At 41.3% G+C, this 24,206-nt stretch overlaps 1 protein-coding gene across 7 annotated transcripts in view; it reads right to left on the bottom strand.

The window, feature by feature from the left end:
• Nucleotides 1-24,206, bottom strand: part of KCNIP1 (potassium voltage-gated channel interacting protein 1) — a 213,641-nt gene that overhangs the window by 20,488 nt on the left and 168,947 nt on the right. For 2 of the 7 annotated variants that reach the window (XM_062501900.1, XM_062501903.1), the window contains exon 3: nucleotides 1,126-1,144. The exons of 4 other annotated variants lie outside the window; for them this stretch is intronic. In XM_062501900.1, the coding sequence (XP_062357884.1) occupies nucleotides 1,126-1,144 (19 nt within the window). Of the gene's footprint in view, nucleotides 1-1,125; nucleotides 1,145-8,776; nucleotides 8,886-24,206 lie in introns of those variants that run through there. One more of the 7 variants, XM_062501896.1, reaches the window with a different exon arrangement.

Below are 24,206 nucleotides of genomic sequence, written 5' to 3'. Positions count from 1 at the left end.
AAAAATGTTCTCATGACTGTGATATAGCCAGAGGCCCTCTCTCCCCTGCACCACCTTTGTGGTCAGTTTGTCAAAATCTACTGACAGCACAGCAGCTCTTTGCAGCTTTTTCTCTCTGAAGTTACCCAGTTCCATAAAATTTTGCTTCTTCACTAGGGAACTATGCAGCAAATGAGCAGAGCTGTAGTACATCCATGCTCATAACCTACACTGGAATTCTGCACAACAGCAATTTCATGCTAAGGATCTTTAAAAAACAATTAGCTGTTTTTTCTACTTTGACTTAAATGCCAATTTATGATCAGTTTGTTTGGATTTTGCTTTTTTTTTAATGAAGTTTTGGTTAGGGTTTTTAAAACAGAAATATTTTTTTTCCCAAGCTGAAAGCACTTGTGGGTTTGCTCACCATTTATTAAGGAAATTCGTGTGTGTATAAGCATACACTTCCTTTCAGAAACAGCAGTGTATAAAACAGAACTAGCCACAGAAATATAAAGCAACACTGGCAGTGTGAATGTGGGACCAATTTTCCTCTTATAACAGGTGGACCACTGCATTATGGCAATACACCCATGCAAAGACTAGAAAAAAACCAAAACAAATTGGTTTGGTCCAGGCAGAATTGAGGAGAGAAACACCACTATAAATGAGCACCCTGCAGCTCCTATCCAAATGAGCCAGTGCTTCCCAGAAGATCACCTTTCCCACTTCACAGAACTGTTCAAGTTGAACAGATTGGTCCAAAATGTGAAGCATAATTAGGCAGAACACAAGTACTGATTAAGCTCGACTTGCACAGAGGAAACTGCTCAGAAAGTATTGCTCCAATACAGATGCAGATGTTTCAGTAAGAGGAGATGTCCTGGAATGCCTGTGGTGCTGTGAGCAAGCTCTCTGCTGCCAAAGGTGGGGTGCGGACAGCTGGGAACAGCTCAGGGCTGTGTTCTGGACATGGGCTTCTACACCCTCACTTTGGGCATGTCAGTGGATCCTGATCTTGGGCAACCAATAGTGCCTGGATTCCTCTTCATAAAAAGGTACATGTCCCAGTTTTTGGTTTGCCAAGAAGTGCAACCAGAAGGGAGGCTCCAGGATACTAAGACAAATGGACAGTGCCTGAACCACCCTGCTGCCACTGATGTTCCTTTAAGTACAGATTACATACTTCTTCCTGACTCACATAAAGCTGCTTTGGTACATGTATTCACTTAGATTCTTCTCCCACGGAGCGTTTGGAACCAGCTATAAATCAGGTACTGATTTTTACACATACACACTGCAGCCCAGGGTGTGAGCATTCACTCACTGAAACTTTTCATTCAAATTAATGTCAGCTCCTAATGGCAATTAAACTAGAAAACCCAATCCAATACAATAATTCTGTGGCATTAGTAAGAATCTGGTGTGAAAGCCGCAAGCTGTTTCAAGATTCCCAACAGTTTACTCCTTACAAGGAATTCCTTTGCCCTTTCCTCAGGGCCATACCTGGCTTGTGGTGATGCTCCTAAGAATATTTGTTTCAGCCAACTGTCTTGGCCACAAATCCTTCCCTATCCTTCACCCCTCAGTTTCCCCCGGTGTCCTGGTCCTGGCGATGAGAGGGTTAACTTTTGCAGCAGCCAGAAGGGTCACAACTGGTGTTATTCCCTCAGGAAGGAAGGGAGTGTTCTGAGGGTGTGAATTGTTCACCTCTCCTGTACACTCTGCTATCAGCATTGCTGTTGTTACTGTTTGTTTTCTTATTTCACTGCTGTTTCTAGTGAATTATTCTTACCTCGACCCCTGATCTTTATCTTTCCTCTCCATCCTAGTGAAGGGGGAGGAAGAAAGGGAATGAATGGCACATGGTCTGGGTTTCAGTGGCAGCACCAGAGCAGGGATGAAACTGAGACCACCCCGAACTCCCTTGCAAGAGCCAAAGCACCAGCAGCTCCACCAGGCAGCAAAGCAAAGAGGCAGCGAGCTGAAAGTCCAGCAGACAAGATAGGAAAGTTTCAGGAAACAGACAATAGTTTAACAATTTCCTAAACTTGGCCCAGTCAGTGGTGCTGGGGACCTTACAACTTAGTTCCTGTGGCAAAATGTTATTTGGGACAAGCAGAAAATTTCCTTCTGTTTTTCTGTGTCCTTATTCTGCCTTCTCCTGGAAGGCCAATAGGGACAACCACTGTAAGGCACTCTTCTAGGATGTAAATGCAACCAACTACACACCTGATGAGTTGCTGTGAAGCCAAATATTTAGTTATTTTAAACTTCACCATGCTCAGGGTTAGAAGATTTAGATTCCACTAATCTGTCTAAGGATCTTTCTGCTTCTGAAACTCAGTAATTCTATGACTAGGAGAGGAAGGCCATGAGGTTTAAATCTTCCCAGGCTGGGGTCCGGCTTTGATCAGTCCCTTAAAACCATTGGCAAATTTTGAGATCTGGTCTGTTTTCAAAATACCACCAACAGAGAGTGATTTGAGACTAATAAACACCAGTGCTTGTAAACACAGGAGCTGTTCTGGCAGACAATGTCTGAGGACTTCTGCAGGCAGAAAACAAATACACAATTAGGAACATGACCAATGCCAGAACGCAGCTTATTAAATTTTCATGCTGACTCTGATTGCTTTCATTTAGCAGCACAGATGTTAAACCAGGGTGAGGAGATGGAGTGCCCCTGAGCACTGGGAAATGGCTGACAGTACCAGCAAGACTCGGAGAAGAGTCATTAGAGCAAATGTTGCACACATGTGCTGATCGGTCTCACCAGTCAGTTGATTTTAAAGACACCACAAAAACATTTGAATATATTAGATTTCATAATGCTGATTATTTCATTCTGTTTTAACGAAGTCACCTAGCAGCTCTGATGCAATCCAGAGGAGGAAATCTGCCAAAGAGCAAGAGGCACAAGGAACAGGTTGAGATGAATGCACCATCATGGATAAGCATCCTAGAGCTAAACCTTGCAGAGAGGAGCCCTTTGGTTCTTTCCCTTTTGCTCTGGACATCAGGGTGGGGACCACCAAAGGGAAAAGGCAACCAAGACCCATAACCTCTGATCTGGTCTAGGATCAACCTAGGGAAGCCTGACCAGTCTGCAGGTGCACAGTCCTATTTATTTTAGGGAGGAAGAATAAAGAAGAAAAATTTCCCTTTCAGAATGCTTCAGATTTCATCTTGTAATGTCAATACTCCTTTTATTCATCTACAAGAAATTTAATTAAGTTTTGGCCTAATCCCAGAATAGCAGGACAATGGAGAGCTAGAGCACTGTACATGCAAAGACACAGGGAGTCTCTGTGAGCTGCCAGTCCTCTTCTGGCACCTGGGAGCCCTCAGCCCTGCCCTGGGGCAGCCAGAGCAGCCCCGAGCTGTGGGCACAGGGCACCACTGTCCCTCCAGCCCGAGGGACAGGTCTGGCAGCTTCACCTTCCCTCCAGGACCCAAGTCCAGCACTGTCAGGCACATGCAGCGTCAGCAGCCCCTGGCACGAGGTGCAGGGACAGACCCCAGCACTGGCACTGCCACAGCCACCCACGGGCACACAGCCACTGCAGGGAGCCAGGGACTGCCACAGCCCTGCTGTCAGGAAGGGGGATGCGCATAAAATGGACAAATTAAATGTTTTACTCTTTCAACTGTGTGAAACTGCCTTTTAAGAGAGGAAGAATTAACTTGAATTAGGACTTAATTAAGATACATTAAGATTAATTAGAACTTAATTAAGACACATTTGGATATGTATCCTCAATTCAAGGTTCCCATGTGTGGGTTTAAGAATCACAGAAGAGGGCTTAAACAAATGTTAATTATGTTCAATTTATATTGACTATTTATATAGCTATCCCTTTTCAATTATAAGCACCTATAACTCACTGTCTTCAAGAAAAGCAGCCTTACCCTGAAATTCTTGAGGATCCTCTTCAGTCAAAAGAAATCTCTCCCCCTACAACCATAAATTTATTAAGCCAAGTGAAATGATTCCAGATTTCAAAACATGACACTTTCAAACAGCCTTCTTGCATGGCTCTTGCATGGCTCTTGCATGTTTCTGAAAACAAGGGGACAACCACGAAAGCACAGGCAGGTCTGTATCCAGATGAGTGATGCTTCACATCAATGAGAAAGGGTTCAGCATCAACGGGGGAAGCTGGAGCACAACTCTTATTTTAGGACTTATCAATAACAGTGTGTGTCTATGATACTTTGGCAAACCAGTGAAAAAGGTGAGCAATTTTTAACATCTCACCAGAGCAAAGCCATCTCAGACACTGCCCTGGGACTGCTGGAAGGATGTGTCTTCAAAACCCTAATGGGATCTTCCAGAGTTTACTCTGTCAGCTTCAGGTCACACACTTCTCGTTCATTCCACCTCAGTGCCCCTTTCCCTCTTTCCCTTCCCAAGAGAGGAGAACCTCCTGCCCTGGCTGGACACGTTGCTTTGGGACTGCTCACCTGCTCATGGGAGCTCACTGCAGCAATGGGAACAGAAACCACAGCTGACTGAGCCTCACAGGACAGATGAAAAATTACTAAACACATCTGTCTGCAAGATTTCAAACACTTTTTGTGTAATTATGATCTAGGTTATCTTCAATGGTAGAAACCAAAAAACTATTTTTTGTCCCGGTGATGTCTCTTTAAAATGAATACTGTTCTCACACTATTTAACGTCTATAATTTAAACATGTACGGCAAGGGGGAAAAAACTTGCACTTATTTTCCTTTCTGCTACAATAGGAAACCACATTTATTTCATACAAAATTTACCACCATTATTTATTAGCAGGCAGAAAGCTTCTGGGTATAATAAAAATCTGGTACATAAAGCTGCAGCTTGCCTGAGGAAAGGGGGAATTAACTAATAAAACTCATCTAAAGAGCCTCGTATCACTTTAGAAATACTAAAAAGTGTGGAGAAGCAAGAAGAAAAAGGAGGATTTTTTTTTTGTAAATCACAAAATATTTTCTGTTCTTTCTGCTCAATTCTCATATGAAAACAAAAGACAAGTTTTCCTCTCATGGCAACATTTAAGCGTATACACAGAAGGAATATTTTCTTTTCCACACTTGCTAACATTTTACCTCTTGACAGACAGCAATTATGCCTGATGATTATTTCTTTCTGAGTGTAGATTATTACATTCCTATTTTATGACTTTTGATGACCACCACACACAGGAGGGGTCAGCTCTTAAAGCACACCCAACCTCGTGATTATCTGTTGAGCCCAGCTTGCACAGCCTCACCCAGGAAAATAATTCCAGTAACTCCTAGAAACACACTTGTAACACAAGGACAGGACTGAAGAGACAAAACACAGAACTGAGGAGACCTTCAGGACTTGTGCACTCCAGACAGGGGCAGCACACAAGGGACAGGACACAAGGGACAGGACCCTCGCCTGGCTGAGCAGGGCAGGCAGGGATACCAATTCCTTTAGTAAGGTATTATGTGCATTTTCTTTTAGATATTTGCTATATTTCCCACTACTGGAAAGAAAAAGAAATAATCTTCCTGTGAAAATTAAATCCCTTCAGATTACATTTCAGAATTCTGTTTCAGTCTTCAGGAGGCTGGGTTGCTTTTTTTATTACCTTGTTTTGGAAACACCCTCTCTGCTAAACAAAATAGCCTGCATGGGACTGATGTACAATTCTGCCTGAATCCCTCATCATTCAACAGCTCTCCTTTTCCAAAGTACCTCAGAGGAAAGTCTTGCAAGGGAAGAGACAATAAACAGAGAGAGAACAAAGCCAGGCTCATCAGGCACACAGAGTTTGGTCTGTAACAATCAATCACAGGCACTGGAGCATCTGTCAAGCAGCCTGACACTGGATCAAGAGCATCAGGGAATCTCTACCCTCCACAGCCAACACTTCCTTGATTATAAATGAAGAATAACTTTGACAGCTACAAGCTCTGTACAAGGACAAACTCAGCTTCAGTGATACTGCCATGTGCATGTATTTTTCTTGAACCACATTAGCTTTTCCTTAAAACCAACCCCTGCCTTGCAGACAGTGCAGGTTCCAAAGCTTGCACCCTTCTCCCCTCGGGCTGCAGCTGGATGGAATGTGGATGTCCATAGACAAGGGCAGCACCCAGCACCACATTCTGGCTCAGGGAGCTGCACTTCTGATATGCACAGCCACCTGGAGCCTGCAAGGCAGGTTGGAGGCAGCAGCTACAATCTGCAGTCTCTCCTGCAGCTCTAGAAAATGGGTAAGCATAAAGAAACAGGTAAGCATGCTCTTCAGAAATACATTAGACCAGCATTTTATCTTGGAAAAAAAACTGAAGCAAATTTCTTTGAAAAAACCAAAACAAAAATTCTTGAAACAAAACTGAGGATTTCCATCAAGATTTATACAGTTCTATTCATCTTTTTAAAATAGTCTACAGAATATTAAGTGCTTCTTACAGCCTTCTGCCCAGCAGATCAAGTGATGGATATAGGGAGGGAGTCTGGAGGGATAGAGGCAAGATGCAAGGGAGGAAATATATAGAGGTACAAAATCCATGTACTGTTGCATTTTTATATACATGGGAATTAACAGAAGTACAACAATCATGGAATATGGTGTGGGATATGTTAGAAGTTTTGCTGTGGTATATTGGTATATTCTTTATGCATGTCTACCATGTTCTTTTAAGAAAGGCTCATTTGAAGCTGTGTTTAGAAAAATACCTAATCAAGTTTGTTATCTAGCTGTTACATCACTATTACAAAAATTTGCACTTTTCAAACCATTAGCAAACTCCTAAGTCATCTCAGCACCCAAGTTCTTCAAACACTGATGCATAAAGTACAACATTAAAGATTTAGAAATACTTCCATTGCAATGTAAGCATCCACTTTGCCTTTTCCATTGCTGCCACCAGCACATCAAAGAAAACAATTTAATGTCACTTTTGAAGATTTGACTTATTGAAATCTGTATTCCACTACATTAACAACCACACAGATTATATTAATGTTCTAATTTCACACAAATAATTCTTAACACAGGAACAAAGTCAAAAGGGAAAAACACCAGCTCATATAATAAGTACCTAATAAATATATCTTGGTTTCCAAGTGAACTATTTTGCAGCCAGAATTCCAGTAGAAACAATCCCAATCTGATCAGGTTTCTAATACTGTGTTCCTGAATGTGATCAGTGCTCTGTGTACCAGTACAGAGGAGAATGTCCCCCCCTCCTGCACCTGCACGGATGGAGCAGCGCTATTCATGAACGCAGCATGGGCTGCGTGCCCACTGTCACTCATCTCATCTACACACAGACACCTTTTGCACCTTTCTCACACTTGACTTTGCTGGGGAAACACTGGGGAGACTCTCCTAGGAAAACTAATTGCTTCAGGAGCAACAGACACTGGAATTACAGTAATTAGGTCTGCAAAGGAGGTATAAAAACATTCTTGTAGTTAACGCAAGGCAAATGTAATAGCAATGCAAATGCTTCAACATCTGGCTTGGCAGCTTATTTTTAAGGTGAGCATTTCTGCTGCCATTATTTGAAATTAGTTGTCATTGTTGGAGAGCTTAATTTATTTGTAATTATGTAATTGCAATCCAGTGACATTCTGTGAGTAAACTAAAAGCTCCCACGATATTAATTTTGTAATAAGGAAATCAATCATGTAACATCAAATACATGCCAATTTACATATCTTAATATAAATAACTCTTAATTAAGCAAATTTTAATATTTTTTCCTAATTCTGCAGGAGGATTTCTAGGATTATATGACAGCACTGATTTTATTGTAGCAGGATTAAAGTTCCATCTGCTTTTCTTGATCCAGTAAAACAGATTTAATATATAAATTCTCTTTTTATTTTTTTTGGAATCTTTTGCCAACCTGTACTAACCTATATCTTGAAGAAATCTGAGTAAAGTAACATAGGTGTTTATGCTAGTATTTTATCCTCACTATTTCCTTTGCTAGATAAATTTGACACAGTTAGTGATCGAAGCAAGAATGCAATCAGTGACTTAGGGGTCCCTTTGTTTTAAAAAATACCTCATTTGCATCATCAAGAAGTTGTTTTCTTTTAAAATTCAGTGATAGCTACATCCCTTTATGAAAAGATGAAACCTAAAGCACACTTAGTTTTTAAAACCCGTATGCTTTACTAATCCAGGGAAAGCTTTAAGAGAAAAAAGTTCATTACATTCATTTGAGTTCATTACATTGATTCATTACAAGTCAAAGAGAGACCAAATCTTCCAGCTGGTGAAAACAGAAATATTTCTTCTTAGGTTATTTTGCTGAAGCATCTGGCACAGCAATTACAGCGAAGTTTTTTTGTGTTCACATTCAATCCATAATGTCTTTAATCTGCAAATTAAATGTCAAAACAAAACTCTTGTAGCCCCATGGAATCATACACCTAACCATCAGTTCTGGTTCTATTATCCCAATAAGGCCTTCCCTTTTTCAAGTTTGGTACTAATTTATTTTCAATAGAGAGCAATAATTAACAGTAAGAAAAAATAATTAGGAAAATTTAAAAAAATAATACACAAGGCAAAGACCATCACAGTTTCTGATTTTCTCTGGCTAAGGTAATATAGCAAAAGCAAACAGAAGTCCTCAATAAAGCACAAAGCAGGATTGCCTCTTTGCAGCCTGTATGATTGTTAATAAAGATGAAGCCCACACTGAGAACCCATGAGCTGACAGACACCACTTTCCTCCCACAGCCATCTGCTGCCTACACTCACATGCATTTAAACACAAGCAAACAGGAGCTGCAGAACTGCAGTTCTCTTACCATCTGACAAGTCAATTAGCCCGAGGTAGTGCAAAAGTTTCAGAGAGGAGCATACCACCACCACAATCCCTAAAGTCTGGAGTCCCTCTGACTCGCCTTCAGTCCACATCCTAGCAAGGCTCCACACGGACACTGCTGTACCTGCAAACAACTTGCCAGCACAAGCTGAGAAATCCTGTTTCAAGCTTTCCTTCCCGCTGCTCAGCCAAGTGCACAGCATATTCCCCTCTCCCCCTCTCTCACTCCCTCTCTTTCCCAACCTCTCCCCCTCCCCTCTCATTTGCTTTTTTGTTTTTTCATTTTGGAACATGCGAACAGCTTCTGCATTGAACCATAACCTATGGTGTTATCTTGTTCCACCTCAAGGTAATTCTCTCAGGAATTTGCTCTGCTCCAGAAAAACCGAGCACCGTGCTGCTAACCTCAGCAACATCTCACAATTTTATTTTTTTTTAAATACCTATGATACCAGTTGCGGTCGAGATTCTCAGTAATTTTGCCAATGTAGATGCTTTTTGCCAATGCCTCTTCTGTACTGCATAAGAGAATAAGGGACACTGCAGGGGAGGAAAGGGCTTTCTTTTTCTGAATGCCCCTCCTAGCCCACAACATGTTGGGATAAACCAAATCACACTTCCCACACCCATGTGTGCACCCGCACGCAGCCCAGGAGCTGCAGAGCAATTGTCAGCAGCTCCCCTGGGGTACAGCTGGACAGCCAGATGTGCACCCCAGCACTTCCAGTGCAGCCACACTGGTGGGGGCAGGCTGGCTGAACAAGCCCCCTCTTGAAGCACAAGAGGCAATTCCACCATTTCTCTCAGTGTTTCACCAGGCTGCTAGCACTGGGCAGCATTGTGGGGCGGCTCACCAGCCTGTTACGTACTTTTCCATTATCACCACAGCTGAGAGAGAAAACACTTGGCAGAGTGTTTTATCAGGATGCCAAACTGCAGCACCAGTAAAAGCTGGGTTGTTCCAGCATGCCTTTCAATGCCAGTATTCCCACGCAGGATGTTCGGGAGAACAGACCTCACCAGTGCCTTTTATTTTACAGCGCTCAGAGGCTGCTGCATCCCCACAGTCCAGGCAGTCAGTAGCTCCCTCTCCTGCAGCCCCGGTGGGCAGGGCAGGCTGCCTTTCACCCACCACACTGGTCCACAGCCTCTCCTGGCACTGCCTCTGCCTTCAACTGCTGGTGAACACCAACACTGAGTGCAGAATCCCAACTGGATTTTGTGCATCACAGTAACTAAATAGTGCACTTGATTGCTGGGAGATGCTCACAGCAAGGCCAGGTTGGAGGTGCACACTACTCACACACACCTGCGAGATCAGGTCAACAAACAATCAGCAGTTTAATTGAATTTGAGCTTTGTTGCTGCATGCAGGTGGCCAAGGAGGAGAATACACTAGCAAATGTGTTATGAGGGTTCTCTGCCATGGGCATCCACCTTTCCAGAGCTCAGTGGAATCATATCAAAGCCATTTCTCCTGATGAATACTTTAGACCAAATGACTTTTTAGTGCTCTGTAGCATCTGCCATTAGGCTTTCATTGCCCTGACTGTACAACTGGCTAAAATGCCACATCATGTTTCACACCTCTCAGATTAACACATCCAAATTTAAAACTGTCAAGGATCAGAAATCACTGTACTGTCAAATCTCTCCCAGATAAAGAGAGAAGAATTTGAAAGAGTAACATGATAAGCAGACCTCAAAACATTTAGATAACTCCTTCAGTTACCATGTCCTGTTCCCACTAAAAAAACCAAACAACTACTACAAAAAACCCCCAAATTAACAAGAAATCACGGCCCCCATCACATGAAGTTTGGACAGGTACAATGACCACAAAAATAGCCAGGCTCTTTCCTATCTATGGAAGGGATGTTTGTCAGATTTACTGGCTGTCTGGTGGCTTTGCACTGTTTTCTCAAACCCCTTGACAAATCCTGAAGAGCACACAGAGTGAGACCCCACTTAATTCACTGGTTCCCAGGCATTGTGTTTACTGACAGACACATTGAGTCACAAAGTTTCTTCCCAGCAATGTACAAACCTGCTGAATCCAATTATCACTAAAAAAAAAAAAAAAAAAAAAAAAAAAAAAAAGAAACTCAAAAAATGATGCTAAAATGAGCAATGAAACCCAAAGCACCTGGCTCCCCAAAGGTGTGTCTTACAATTCTATGGTTCTCTCACCATAATATTTTAGTTCTGCAGCTCTTAAAGCCCTGCAGCTACACCTCAGCAAGAGAAGGGGGAAAGACAAAGAAAAGTGTGAGTTCCATTGTTTGTGTTTCTGCAATTTATGCCAAGTCCAACATGTTTGATGCTTTAGGTGTTCCTGATACAAGCAGCTCCAAAACCACATGCAGTTTTGTTCCCTTGAGCACTCACTGCTTGAAGAATTCGTGCATGCCAGAAGCTCAGAATTCATTTGACATTATATTCAATGCTGTCAAGGCCAAATCATGATTTTTCTGAGGTTGAGTCAGTTTTCAAACAAGCTTGGAAGGAACGTTGAATGAGAATTTTCCCAATTTTCTTTCAAACCAGGACAAGAAGCTTCTCCATTGACCAAGCTATTTGGAAGAGATTTACACTTTTGAAAAGGAGGATTTGTCACCTCATTTTGCATAATACAAATGCAGCATGACATATTCTCAACACCCATACCTTTAAGAAAACCCCAGTGGTATTCTGTGATTTGCTTGATATAAAACTCTAAATTATAGATTTTTGTCATTTTGATGAACTATTCCTTTGCTGTTTTGTTATGATAAAGAATAAACAGGAACATCTGAATGATTCTTCTAATGTAGAATACATGATTTCATACATCCCCAGAACAGTTTTGTTTAGCAATCTTTTGACACTCAGCAGTCCTGAGCTGTCATCTCACATGGCTGCTGTCTATAAATCTATTTCCACTGCAGATTTCTGAAGCCCTTCCATTTCTCTTGTGTTTTAGAAGTGGCACAATGAGATCGTTCACAGCATAGCAGCATCAAGAGTATGAACTCACTATTCCATACCTATTTATCCAGTTGGGTTCTTTGATTGTACCTAAAGTTTGCAGGTTTTGTTGCTGTTTTGATTTAAAGGTATTCAAATCAAAATGAAAACTAGGCCTTTCTTGTGTCTGACTTTAACTCACCTAGAAACGAGCAATGACATTTACTGCGTAAGCTGGAGGATTTTTATCAGCTTGCCTTGGTCACCAGTCATTTCTCTGTCCTGGTCATGACAGGTAATTAAGTCCTTACCATATTTCTCAGATTTCTCTGGATCTCACTAGCCCCAAGGAATTTGTGTCATCTATAAATTGTGTGCTGGAAAAACTACTTATTCATAACTATTGACAACAATTTTTAGAAAAAGCTGTAAATTCTGAAGTTTGGTGTTTACTAAGTAATTGATAATTTAGAGCAAGTCCAAACAATCTCCAGCTGAACAGCCATTCAATGCCAAGGAGCTCAGGCCCCTGCCCATTTGCACCACTGCAATTCCAGCCTGACCCCTCTGCCTGCAAATTAATTGGATTTCATACCACACTGGTATTTCCCAGCAGTTATTCACCAGTTAGGATAATTTTTTAAAGCCCTAGCTAATTACTACTTACTACTTTTGTGAGTAAGGTACATTCAGCATAAGGATAGATGAACCACAGATATCTCCTTAGTTTGGATAACAGAGAAATTTGGATGCTGTTCTATTAGTGCTACCCAGCACTAATAAAGAGGAAATAAAGGACTCACCTCTTCAGCAGCCATTTCCTTACTGTGTGAGCACAGGGAAATAATTAGCAAAAGAACACTTGTCCTGACATAGTATCAATTTTTCTGCCGTAACAAAACCAGCTATAATTTCTTCAACATTCTGCCCTTAGTTCAGTTCTTCTGATTCATGTAAAGGTGCTACTCTCTTTGTGCTACCAGAATCTCCCTGCTTGCTGACAAGGGTAAGTGGTTGTGGGGTCAAGGGACCCCCACTCCTATGAGGAGAAGCAGGAGGACCCCCCTTTCAGAGGAAAGTCTCGAGCCAGTGATTCTCAGCCTTCCTTGAGCCTCTTGGCACAATTGACATAATCAACTTCACAACACACAGGAATAACTCTGAAAGGTTCCAGAAATCAAATCCATCATTCCTGACTTTTTCCAGAAGAGCTGGCAGCACACACAAGCACATCCCACCTCAAAGTGAGGATTTGGCTTTACCCTGGAGCTCATGATGGCAAAAGCTGGTGAGTGTTAGCAGTGCACACCCGGGCCATAAGAAGACCAGCAACCAACAAAGAAACCAGGGAACACTGAAGGACAAACCTGAACCACAGTTTACATGCACAGTCTGAAACTGTAATGAAGCCAATAAATAATTAATGAAAAATAAGAAATAAGAATGTCTCCCAAATGTTAAATATCCTTGACAAGCTCTATTTCACTTTTCCCTTCTGGTTTTCATCTATTTCTCTGCATTTTTATTTGTAAACCAACCCAGGCACACAAACTACACAGCAAACCCAGCAGCCTCTTCTGAGATCTGGTCATTCTCAGACTTGCAGAAATGCAGTGGCTACTGTCAGGAAGGATCCAAGGAAGTGCTGAGGCTGGATGAACTGCTAGGGATCACTTAATGACCTCAGCCTGGCTAGGAGAGGAGGCAGCAAAGGCTGCAGGATGTTTCTCATTGTCCTACTTTTAAACAGGTCATGAAAGTTGAGGAGGACACATACTGTGAGGAATAGAGAAGTAGAGCAGAGAAGGTGAAAAGCCAAAAGAAGAAAGAGGAAAAGAGGGTATTTCAAGGCTGAAATAAGGAACAATGCATAAGTGCATGCAATGGGAAGAACAGATCTGTGAGGGACTGGGATGCGACTATATACAACATGAAACTGCTCAAAAATAGAAAATGATGTTTCAATTATTCTGGCTGCTCATCCCTCAGAAAGGGAAAATGCCACTGTATGAGTCCATGCAGCCAAACCTTTGCTGAGCATCTCCCACACCCAGCTGAGCATTTCCCCAGAACCTGCACTCAGAGGTGAACACACCTCACCAGCAAATGTGCATTACTAATGAATAATGAGCAGCCAAAAGCAGCTGCCAAACCCCACAAGTAACCAGGAGACAGATGTGCTTTGCAGTGGCAGTTTCTTGTGACTGGATTTGTGGCACAAGCGAGAGGAGATGTGACCTGACCCCTCCCTTGCACTGGTGATCACTGTCAGGTTCTGGAAGCAGTTAAGAGGCACAAAGCTCAAAGCCTCTCTTATCAACTTGGGCTGCAGTGGACTCAACGCAGCTCTGATGGTCTCCAGTCAAGATATCCCCCTTATTTACCCAATTCTCTTTATTTTTAAGAGGCAAACTGAAGAATCACTCTGCTTAGTGCATTTTTAACTCACACTCTGGTGGCATGCTAAATTATGCCCTTCATTGTTTTGTAAGAATTATAAGAAATACTGTCCAGTAAAGGTCATGTCTTACATTTTTCTTACTAACAACAGGCCTAAGCACTGAAAAACACTCCACTTGAAGACCACTGTTTCTTTGTGTGTTACATTAAACTACTGCTTTTCATGCTGTTCTAGATTTCTAAGTGATCTCAAGCGATAAAAACATGCACACAATATTCTAAATAAGCCTGTATTTCTTTCACTTACTGAACTGTTGTATGAGGAATTACTTTTAAATATTCTTGTTTACTCTGCTGGCATTTCATTTTCATTTTACTATCTATGCAGTAGTTACACTTAAGTTTTTATCATCTACAATTTGTAATCCGGTTCTACATTCAGCTCAAAATATTTAATTTACTCAGCTATTTGCATAATTATACTAGATGGTGCCACAATTACTGGCAGATCAGAGTAATAAATTCATGAAAGAATTATGAAACTGTATAAAACTAACCATATTTTAGATACATCACAGTGAATTATGAAGTAGTAACACACTGTTTTAGATACATCATAGTCTCAAATTATACCATCCCAGTTTTTTGGAAATCTGTACCAAGCAGTAAAACTCTTAGCAAGCAAAAAGGCCAATTTATAAAACCAATGTCTGAAGTAAAACTTTCTAAAGTAGTTTGTTGAACAGGCAGCAAAAGCTGAAATGCCCATTGATGCTGTAGTTCTAAGCACACATAGAACAGAACTTTTGGAGGGCTGGCTTTGCTGTTGCCAGCAGTGCTCCCACTGTAAGGTCATGGCAGCAGCTCCGTGCAACCTGCACTCAGCAGAGGGGTCAGATCTCAGTTTTAACCAGACTGTCCCTGATTTACGAATTACAATTTAATTAATGCTCCTCTAGAGGCAGCACTACTGAAATTCTGCTCCTTGACAGTACACAGACAGGCTGATTTTCATGGAAATAAAACACATGAAGAGCACACAACAGAAACGATACTTAGGATGTTAAAGATAAGCAGCAGCATCAGATAATAAACCTCCTTCATGTATCTTCCCTGGTGTGTATCTAAAAATATTCCATGACCAAACATGTATCATGCACATTTGAGCAGGCAGAACACTCCCTACTGTTCCAGAGTCCTCTGGAATCACATTTCCATTTCCATGGCTAAGATGATATCAGAAGTATAGCTGGATGTGGAGGTGTTTGTGTGTGAATTTCTTCAAAGGCCTTCAACCTGAAAAACTGAAAGCCTAACATTTTTTCCCAAAAAACTGCAAGACGCTTGAGAGCCAGATCCTTGATAAGAGAAACATTCGTCTGCATGAAAAATGCTGGATCTTATTGCAGAGGCACTCACCCTCTGAAGGAATTATACACCTCTTAGGCTAATTCCAGCACTGAATGGGATAAAACCAGGTTCCAGAATTAGGGACAGAGTTCAGTGCATCTTAGAAGCACTGGAGCATAGGCTGAGGGTACTTCTGCCAATGTCTGCAGAATTCCAGCAGTTCCAAACTCCAAGGCCAGAGCTCTCCATGAGCAGCTGCTCTGAGCAGCACATGCCTCACACTGGCACCCTGAGCCAAGCGGTTCCCCCTGGGTGTCCCTATGTCAACGACCACATGAGGAGCTTTATCAGCTGTACCATGACATTTCTTGATAAAAACTAAATAAACAGCATGAAAAGTACAGAGGTGAAAGGCCAAACCCCACTGTGAATTGTGCTGGACCAGTTCCCTGTCAATTTAAATGTCAATCAGGTCAAGTACAGGAAGATCACTTCTCTCCAAGACCCTGCATAGGACTACCCTAAGAGCATTTTTAAAGAAAACTTGGTGAAATATGTCAGTCCAAATTAACTAGATATTTTTGCAATGGTCCATACTATTAATTAGAAATTTTAATAAATCTTTGTCTCTACTTAAACATTCCTGTCAATTTGCTGATTGGAACACATCCAAACTAATGGAAAAGAATATGACAGAGGTCACTACTTTCCCTGTCCTCCCTGCAATTTAATTAAACTACAGCTTATTAATTAATTGCAAGTTACATTCTCATTAAAAAAGTGCAATGCTTAATTGCCATCATTAAACTACATATCAGTTTGGATGCATCAGTGCCTGCTTTGCTGCTGCTCAAATACATCCTTGCTCAGGCCTGGAGGGCAGCACACTTTGATGAAATGAAAGGCTGTTTCACTTGTCAGTACTTTTTCTGTTCAGAGTGCTTTCAGGCAAAGAAAATACCCAAAATCCAGCAACGATGCCAAATTATGTCCAGAGGTATTGGAAATGATAGAACACTCTTCAGTACACTGAAGAATCCTTGGCTTGAGATTTCTCTATCCTTAAGCATTTTACATTCACAGCAAGTAGCTAATTACTATTAACTCTTGCTAGTCATCAGGAAAACATGCACTACAACACACTTGGGTTTCTATTAGGATAAACTTTCAGGTACATTTTGAACAAAAGTACTGATATGAATTCTAGAGATACATCTCCTGATATACCTCTGCTGTTTCTAGAGAAAAAAAGCAATGGCACACATCCAAACAACTCTCTACTCAATAACAAATTACTGAGCAGGATCCCATTTTCATTGGGCCTTTGCCATTGCTTCCCTGCAGAAAAAAAGCACGCAGGCTAACATTTGTGAAATGAAGGCTGGCAAAAATTCTTTCAATTTTGTGGCAAATCATGAAATCATTTAGCCAGTTTAGGCTTCTTAGAGAGAAGCACTTGGGTGATGCTAATGTAAGCATTTGAGCTATTATATAAAGATTTAGTTTGCTTAAGGGAAGCTGGATGAACTATGCTGAGAAAACAGAATATTTGTTCCCCTCCATTCCCACTGCTTGGTGCAATACCTGACTGTCAGATATTTTTTACACACTGGCTACTGCCTACAACCAAACTGGAACAGAGGCTCAACTGGCAGCGTTAGTGTCTTCCTGCCTACTTTGACCATTTCAGCTGCTTACAACAGGGATTGCTTTTAGATTAGAATAAAAATGCATCTGAATCTCAAGGCATCATGAAAATCTCATACATCACAATTATGGGGGGGAGGGGCAGGGTTTTGAAAAGGTATATAAAAATATCTGTGAATATATGAAGCTTTGTGAGCTTGAAAACTATTTACAAGCCTCTGAAATCATCCAGTTCCACAAAGTGCACTAATCCTGTTTCAGTTGCTAGCTCCAATATCATCAAAACAGGAAAGTGGAAAACCACTTGATTTCACACATGGGCACACTGGCCTGGATTCTGCTAAAATAACTGATCTAAACAGGAAAGAATTTTCCAGTTTGTTGCCAGGTTGCAAAGCTGTGATTTTCTGTGCTAACCCTTACAAAAATCCAATTCCTGTGTGTTTCTCCTGGATACCAAGTAGGCAGCCTGTTGCTGTTGGTATATAACCATCAGTAAGCATTAATTCTTAGGTTTCTTCAGACTTTCATATCAACTATTTTCCAATGGAAGATATGTACATATATTTCTTCCTGAACCACAAAAGTTTGCTATGAGAGGCAGTTAAGAATGAAATAGCATCTTCTCAATTAACATAATCTCAAATCTACTAAAATTTCACTGTTATAACTCTAGAAGGAGAAGGTGAAGTTGGCATAGTTATTCAATACATTCTGTTCAATTTAGACGGTAATCATGCTCGGAGGGGGCATTAGACAGCACATAGACTTGGAAATGCCATAAAACTGCCTTGAGCTTTTAGTGTCGGCTGAGCGTTCTGGTAATTATTTGTTTTCAGTGATGTTAACTGCACAGACACTCAACTGACTTTGCTTTGGTCTCTGCTATAACTCCAAAGTACTGCAACAGGGGAATTAACTGTGCCACAAAGCTGAGAAGGTTTTGTTTTGTGCTAACAAAAGCTAAACTGACAAATCTTAGACTGGGGCTGTACTTGAAAGTAAAGCTGCACCTTGGATCATGAAGAATTGCAGATGCTGAGCTGGAGCCTTCATGAGACCAATTTCTCCAACCCAGCTCTTGCTTAGTGTGCCAGAGGGAAAAGATGCAGAGTCCCACCTGTATATCCATGCAGCAGTGAGGCAAGACCAGCTCAGTACGCTCTGTATCACACACACAAAGGAATCACCAGGGCATCACAGGGCAGCACAGGAATCACCAGGGCAGCACAGGTGCACTGCCACTTGCTGGGGCTGGCTGGCTGCAGACACACAAAGCTGGCAATATATGACCTGGATGGGAGGTATGGAAAGTTCTTTTTTGCAAACCTTCTGCCTGACTATCCATAAAACACCAAATCTCTTGGGCATACGTAATACTGGAATTGTCTTTTTTGTTGTTCTTGCCTGGCTGATGTGTTTCTTTGTCACCACTATTAACGGTACTCCTCAGTTACTGCTGGGTGACCCACACAAATGCTGTTACTGGTGTGAAGCAATAACTAATGAGTGGTCAGTGTCACCCCTTTCTTGTTCCTAACAGGCTACAGGGAATCAGAAGAAGAGGAAAGACATATGTGAGCCCAAGCCTTCAGAAAGCTGGTTGCTGTGCTGGGGAGAAGTTACCACAACCAAGTCACAGACACAAAAATGCTGTGGGGTGTTCAGGTGTGTTCACCTGCCCTGACTTGAGCTGGGGCTTTGCTCCCCTCTCCCAAGCAGGTACCACTGGCTGCCTCAGAGGGCTCTCCCCAGCAGTGTGCTAAGTGCTGTGCAGCACTGGGGAGCCACAGAGCAAAGGTCAGTGTGGAACACAGACCACGGCAAACTGAAGCCATGAAACGAGCGTTGGAATCGGTGTGAACCTTAGCTCTAGAAAATAACTATATGTCACAAAATATTAACAGCCTCTTCATAGAAATTTCAGCCTCTCAGAGCTCAGCGACTCACTGCCAGTTTCCTCACATGCTGACAAGGACACTTATCCTCCAGGAAGTCATTTGGGATAAAATCAGATCACTTCCCCAGGTCTCATCAGCATCATTTTAAAACAAGTTCCTTGAAAGATAGTTCTGGTCTGCTCTACCAACAGACAGGAAATAAATAGATTTTAAGCTCATTGCATTCCAGAGAGGCCCCAGTCTGGGGTCCCTTTTATGAAATGGTGCTCAGTAACACATCAGCTGCTGGGCACATTACCTTGTGGGTTTGCTGGGACCTAGGAAAGGCACATACCAACATTTCCATTTTAATAAAGAAATCAGTTACCAAAAATGCCATCAGGGGAAGGTAGTTCCAGTAATGGGGAATTAACAAGTTTCTGTAATTAACCAATTGTCTTAGATATCATTCATTAAAAGTTGCATGCTTTCATTTAATTAACCTCTCCTCCCAGCCTCTGCTTTCCAGTTAATTGTAATTGCAGAAAAAGGTGGGAGAGGTAGGACCCAGCAAGACACATTTACTGCAACTGCTTCAGTCTCCAGCACATTCCAGAGCTGATCCACACTGCACAGTCAAGGAAAGCTGCAGGGACTCAGCTGCTAACAGGTTTGCCCAGAGCCAGCTGCCATTCCACACAAGATAGATAAGTTTAAATAGTAGTCTGAACATAATGTTAAACTAGTGATGAACTGGCTCAGATCAAGGCAAGGTCTGGCAGCCTAAATCTCTGTGCAGAGTAAGCCTTGTGTATCAAAACATTCAGGATTTGGAGGCATCTTAGAAAGTTCCTCCAAGACTCTGCTCTACCAGTAGAGTATGTGCTCAATACACAGCAAAACTCGGCAAAGGAAAGTTACAGGAACCCTTCAGTCACACTTTTTTATTTGCCTGTTGCTGGGTCTTAGCTCTAATATTAAAGTCTGATGTATTCAAGGAGTGTAAGAGTAGCAGCTCTTCAGTTCTGCCTGAAAACCACTTACAGAGAAAGAGTGCTAAATTCCCTTTCACAGCAAATTTTTTCTAAGTTATCAGTTCAGCTCTCTGCCTCCTTTCCTTCTTAGGATTAAAGAAGCAAAAAGACTCATAAGCTGGTTTTGTTTCAGCTTCTCCTTAAAAATCAAACCATAAAATCTGTTTTAACATCTATGTGATCAGCAGGAAATATTCACTAGCTGTTTTAGGAACTGGCACTGCAATTAGGACTTCTTACAGTATTGGATTATTTCTTGAGAAGCCAAGATCTCTATTTCCCAGCTATAACAAAAAGGAACTAAGTTCTGAGAACTGCACTTTTGTAGTACACCTGCAGATATTTTTTTTCCATGTTCTGGATGATATGGTTTGTACACTACATTGCTTAAATTAGGTTTAAATTGTACAGTATAATAAAATTTAGCAAATTATTAAGGAAGGGGAGAAAGTGTCACACAGCCAGTGTAATAAGCAAAGAGCAGCAAAAGGAACAAATGGGCAAATTGTTTCGGTAGAAATTTGTCTTAGGTAAATACCACACAGGATCTAATTACTGCTACTATTACAGAACTTTCATCTACAGTTTTGGAATATTTTCAAACAAAATTCTAGTAAGAAAAAAAAGAAAGAAAGCAAAAGAATGTTTCCCAGAGCCCTGAAGGAAAGCCATGGATAGAGGTTAGGTTTCCTGAGCTTTTGAAGCAGCTTAGTTTGGTATTCTGGCTTCTTTCTGAACCCCTAAGTTCAAATTATTCAGGCTCAGATTCATAAACACCTTTGCCTCCATTTTTTTTTCCTAATTACAATACTGTTTAATACTGTTTTCAATCCCTTATTCACTCAAGTCTATTTTCCTTCTGTTCAAAATAACTGATCTGAAAACCACACTATCCCTTGTTCATTATTGATTAATCTTAGCCTTTAGAAAAGCTCAGAAGACAAGACAGAAGAATACACAAAGGGAGAAAAAAAAAAGAAAAGAAAGAAGGAACCAGTGAAAACTGAGTGATAAATCAAGACTAAAAAGAAGATAAACATCAGATAAAAGCCAGTTTATCCATGCCACATGTGCCAGCCAAATCTATGTTGCTTATTGCCTAATCCTACCTAGAGATGCCTGCCTTTGTTTCAAGAAATGTGTCAATTTTCTGAGCCAATCTTGAGTGAAAATGCATTTCAAAGACAGAGAAAAAGTTTAAAATAGCCTTAATAAGCAACTCAAACCCCAGGATGGATCTCAAGCATTTATCTAAATCCAAAAACTTCCACACATATGAGGCGTAAAGCCTAACATCAGGTACATTTTGTCTAAATCTGCAGTTACCTATCACAAGCAGTTCTGTTCCCCCTGCAGATGACACTAGGCACACACAAAAACAGAGCACGGGCCAGCAGCAGGTTCTCCCAGCAGCATTTCACTTCAAGGAGTAAATTTCACAAAGCCATTTGAAATTCTGCTGAACAGTGATCATGCTTGGTGATGACACAACTTGATCAACACTGAGCAAGTCACAGCAGACTGCAGCTCAAACCTTACAAGCAGCTCTTTGAGACCCTTTGCTTTTACCTAAGCTAACATCCACAAAGCCATTCTGACTTTCCAGAAATTAACTGGGAGCATCCCAGAGCTGGTGCAATCTGGGCCAGGAGATTTCTAAAGAAACAATTTTATGGAACAGATCCTAAGGGAGCCGTCCTTGTCAACAGAGTGGATCTTGTGAGTGGAGTGGAGACTGGGGCTGGCTTGGCCATGGCAAGCACAGAGCCACCAAGTTTAAATCTCTGGTGAGAGGAGGAAAAGAAAACCCAGAAAAACCTCAGCTCTTGACATGAGGAGAGCAAACCTCAGGCTGCTCAGGGAATTAGTGAGTAAAGTCCCCATGGAAAATGCTTTGTGTGAGTAACTTGAAATGCATGATTTCTCACTGCTCAGGAAAAAGCAGTAATTTTAAAATGACACAAGGAAAGGCAATCTGTAACTGTAAGAAGGCATTTGCTTTTTGTGGTTTACCCAGAAAACCATTAAAGAGCAGGCACTTTGTAAGAATTTATTACAAATTACGTCCAGCATTAATACAAATGGACAATTAATTAGCATGTACTTGGAAAGTAATGCTTCTTTTGCGCAGATAATTTTTTAAAGTTCTACATAGAGAATGAAACATCTGTAGCTGAAAAGCTCAGTACAGCAGATTTAATAAGCTTCACTTAGACATATTATAAAGCTATTAAATGTCTGTCATTCGGGGAATTATTGGAGGTTTGCTGTTATATTTTACTGTCTTGAGGCCAAGACATGAGGAAAAAAAATAGAGGGGAAGGGGAGAGAGGGAGGAAAAACACCAAAAGAAGAGAGGAAGTTAATGGATCCAGCCAAGGAACTCTTCTCAGTAATTATGCCTGATTAGAAATTTGTCTGCTTCAAAGAACAGAAACCTAAAGCTTTACTAGTAATGAGAGACCTCAAGTTTCTAATTAACCGAAAACAAAACTACCACACATTTCATATTATACCTTCTTGCCACACACAGTCACTGTTTTCAAATTACTCTCTGAAGGACTAATTCGTGCATGAATGACAGACAGAAGGGCAGGGAATCTTAAAATAAAATAATTCCAGTGACTCGGGAAACACAGTTTTGCTTGTCTAGAAGTCAGGTAGTTTAACTGTTCCTCTACCTACCCTAAAGCTGCCCAGAGTTCAGTGCAGACTTTCTGTGCATACCTTCATATAAGAGGGAGCAAACCCAGACTCTGTGAGGCAAACCAGGAAAAACATTTGAATTTAGGCTTTTTTGCCCTCAAGTAGTAAGCTGGAGTGGTAGGCTGCATGGCTGAGGGCCGGCTCCTGTGCAAGGTATTTTCAACAGCACATTGACACTCTTTCCCCCCATACCTCTGGGAGGGCATAGGTATCACCTTCTTTAAGACCAGAATTGTGTCTTATGCTTTTACACTCTGCACACTGGGAATAAATGCTGGGAGTTTCCAACTGAAGCCAGCAGGGTCAGAAGTGAGAGACCTGCTGCAAACACCATCACAGAGGAGCCTCTGCACAAAGCCCAACTCTAAGGGGATCATAACCCACACCCACACTTCAGCTTATGTCTCACTCTACAGGTTTTACAGCAGTAAACATAAGTCTTCCATGCTGTTGAAGATAGCACTGGAAAGTTTTGCAAAGAACCTCACTACCTGGCAAAGTCTGAGCCAGGATATTTCTGTGCTTGATCTCTCTGATGGTATTATCAGCAAGAACATGCATTATATCCAGCTGTGAAAGCAGGAAGAGAAGAGCTCCCCCAGCCAGTGACAACTGAGTAAGACTATCTCATTTCACAGATAGTAAATCCAAGTTATTATCTGGTACTGAGAGAACCAACATTTAATCTATCATGAGGAAGGATAATTGAAACCAGGATGTCTATCTCTACTGTGTGTCCAGTGGAAATGAATCACACACAGAGAGGGCCAATCTCATTCCCCATTACAGGCAGTACACAGAATAACAGAAGTTTGCAAACTTCCTTTACCCCCTGATAGAAGAATCATGAAGTCATTCTTACACTTCTTATTTAATCAGACTGTATCAGAAAAGCCTGATTTATTCCAAGAAAAATATAACATTCACTTTAAGTTCTCTTTCTTCTGTTAAATACTTAATTTTGCAATTTCATGTCCTCATTCTTTTAGTGTATGATTGAGACATCAATATCTTCTTTTCTTACACAATATCAGAGACCAGCTGGCATTAGGAAGAGGATGGAAAGCACTGATCAGAACTGGGTTAACTACAGCAGGGTGGTTTAGAGTCAGGCTTGGGTTGTTTCTAGCACAGACTCCGCAACCCATCAGAACAGCCTGTTCTAGTGCTGGATCTAAAACATGCTCAAGTCAACAGGAAACCTTTTACTGATTTCAACACCTCGTGAATTTACCCTGCACAATGACACTCTTTGTTTAGGCTCATCAACACTCTGGAAAGACCATGAAGGTTTTTTGAAATCTAGTGGTTCTGCCTTCTATTTCATAAGACAATTTGATGCAGTGGTCTAAGAAGTGCACATAAATCATTCTAAACAAATTGGAGTCAAACAGCTTGATGTCTTCATATTTATCAATTTTCCATGTCTTGTTTAAAAATAAAAAACAAT

Source organism: Cinclus cinclus, chromosome 14 (assembly GCF_963662255.1).
Source record: "Cinclus cinclus chromosome 14, bCinCin1.1, whole genome shotgun sequence".
NCBI classification, from domain to species: Eukaryota; Metazoa; Chordata; class Aves; order Passeriformes; family Cinclidae; genus Cinclus; species Cinclus cinclus.
This window is presented reverse-complemented; position numbering and strand designations above follow the sequence as displayed.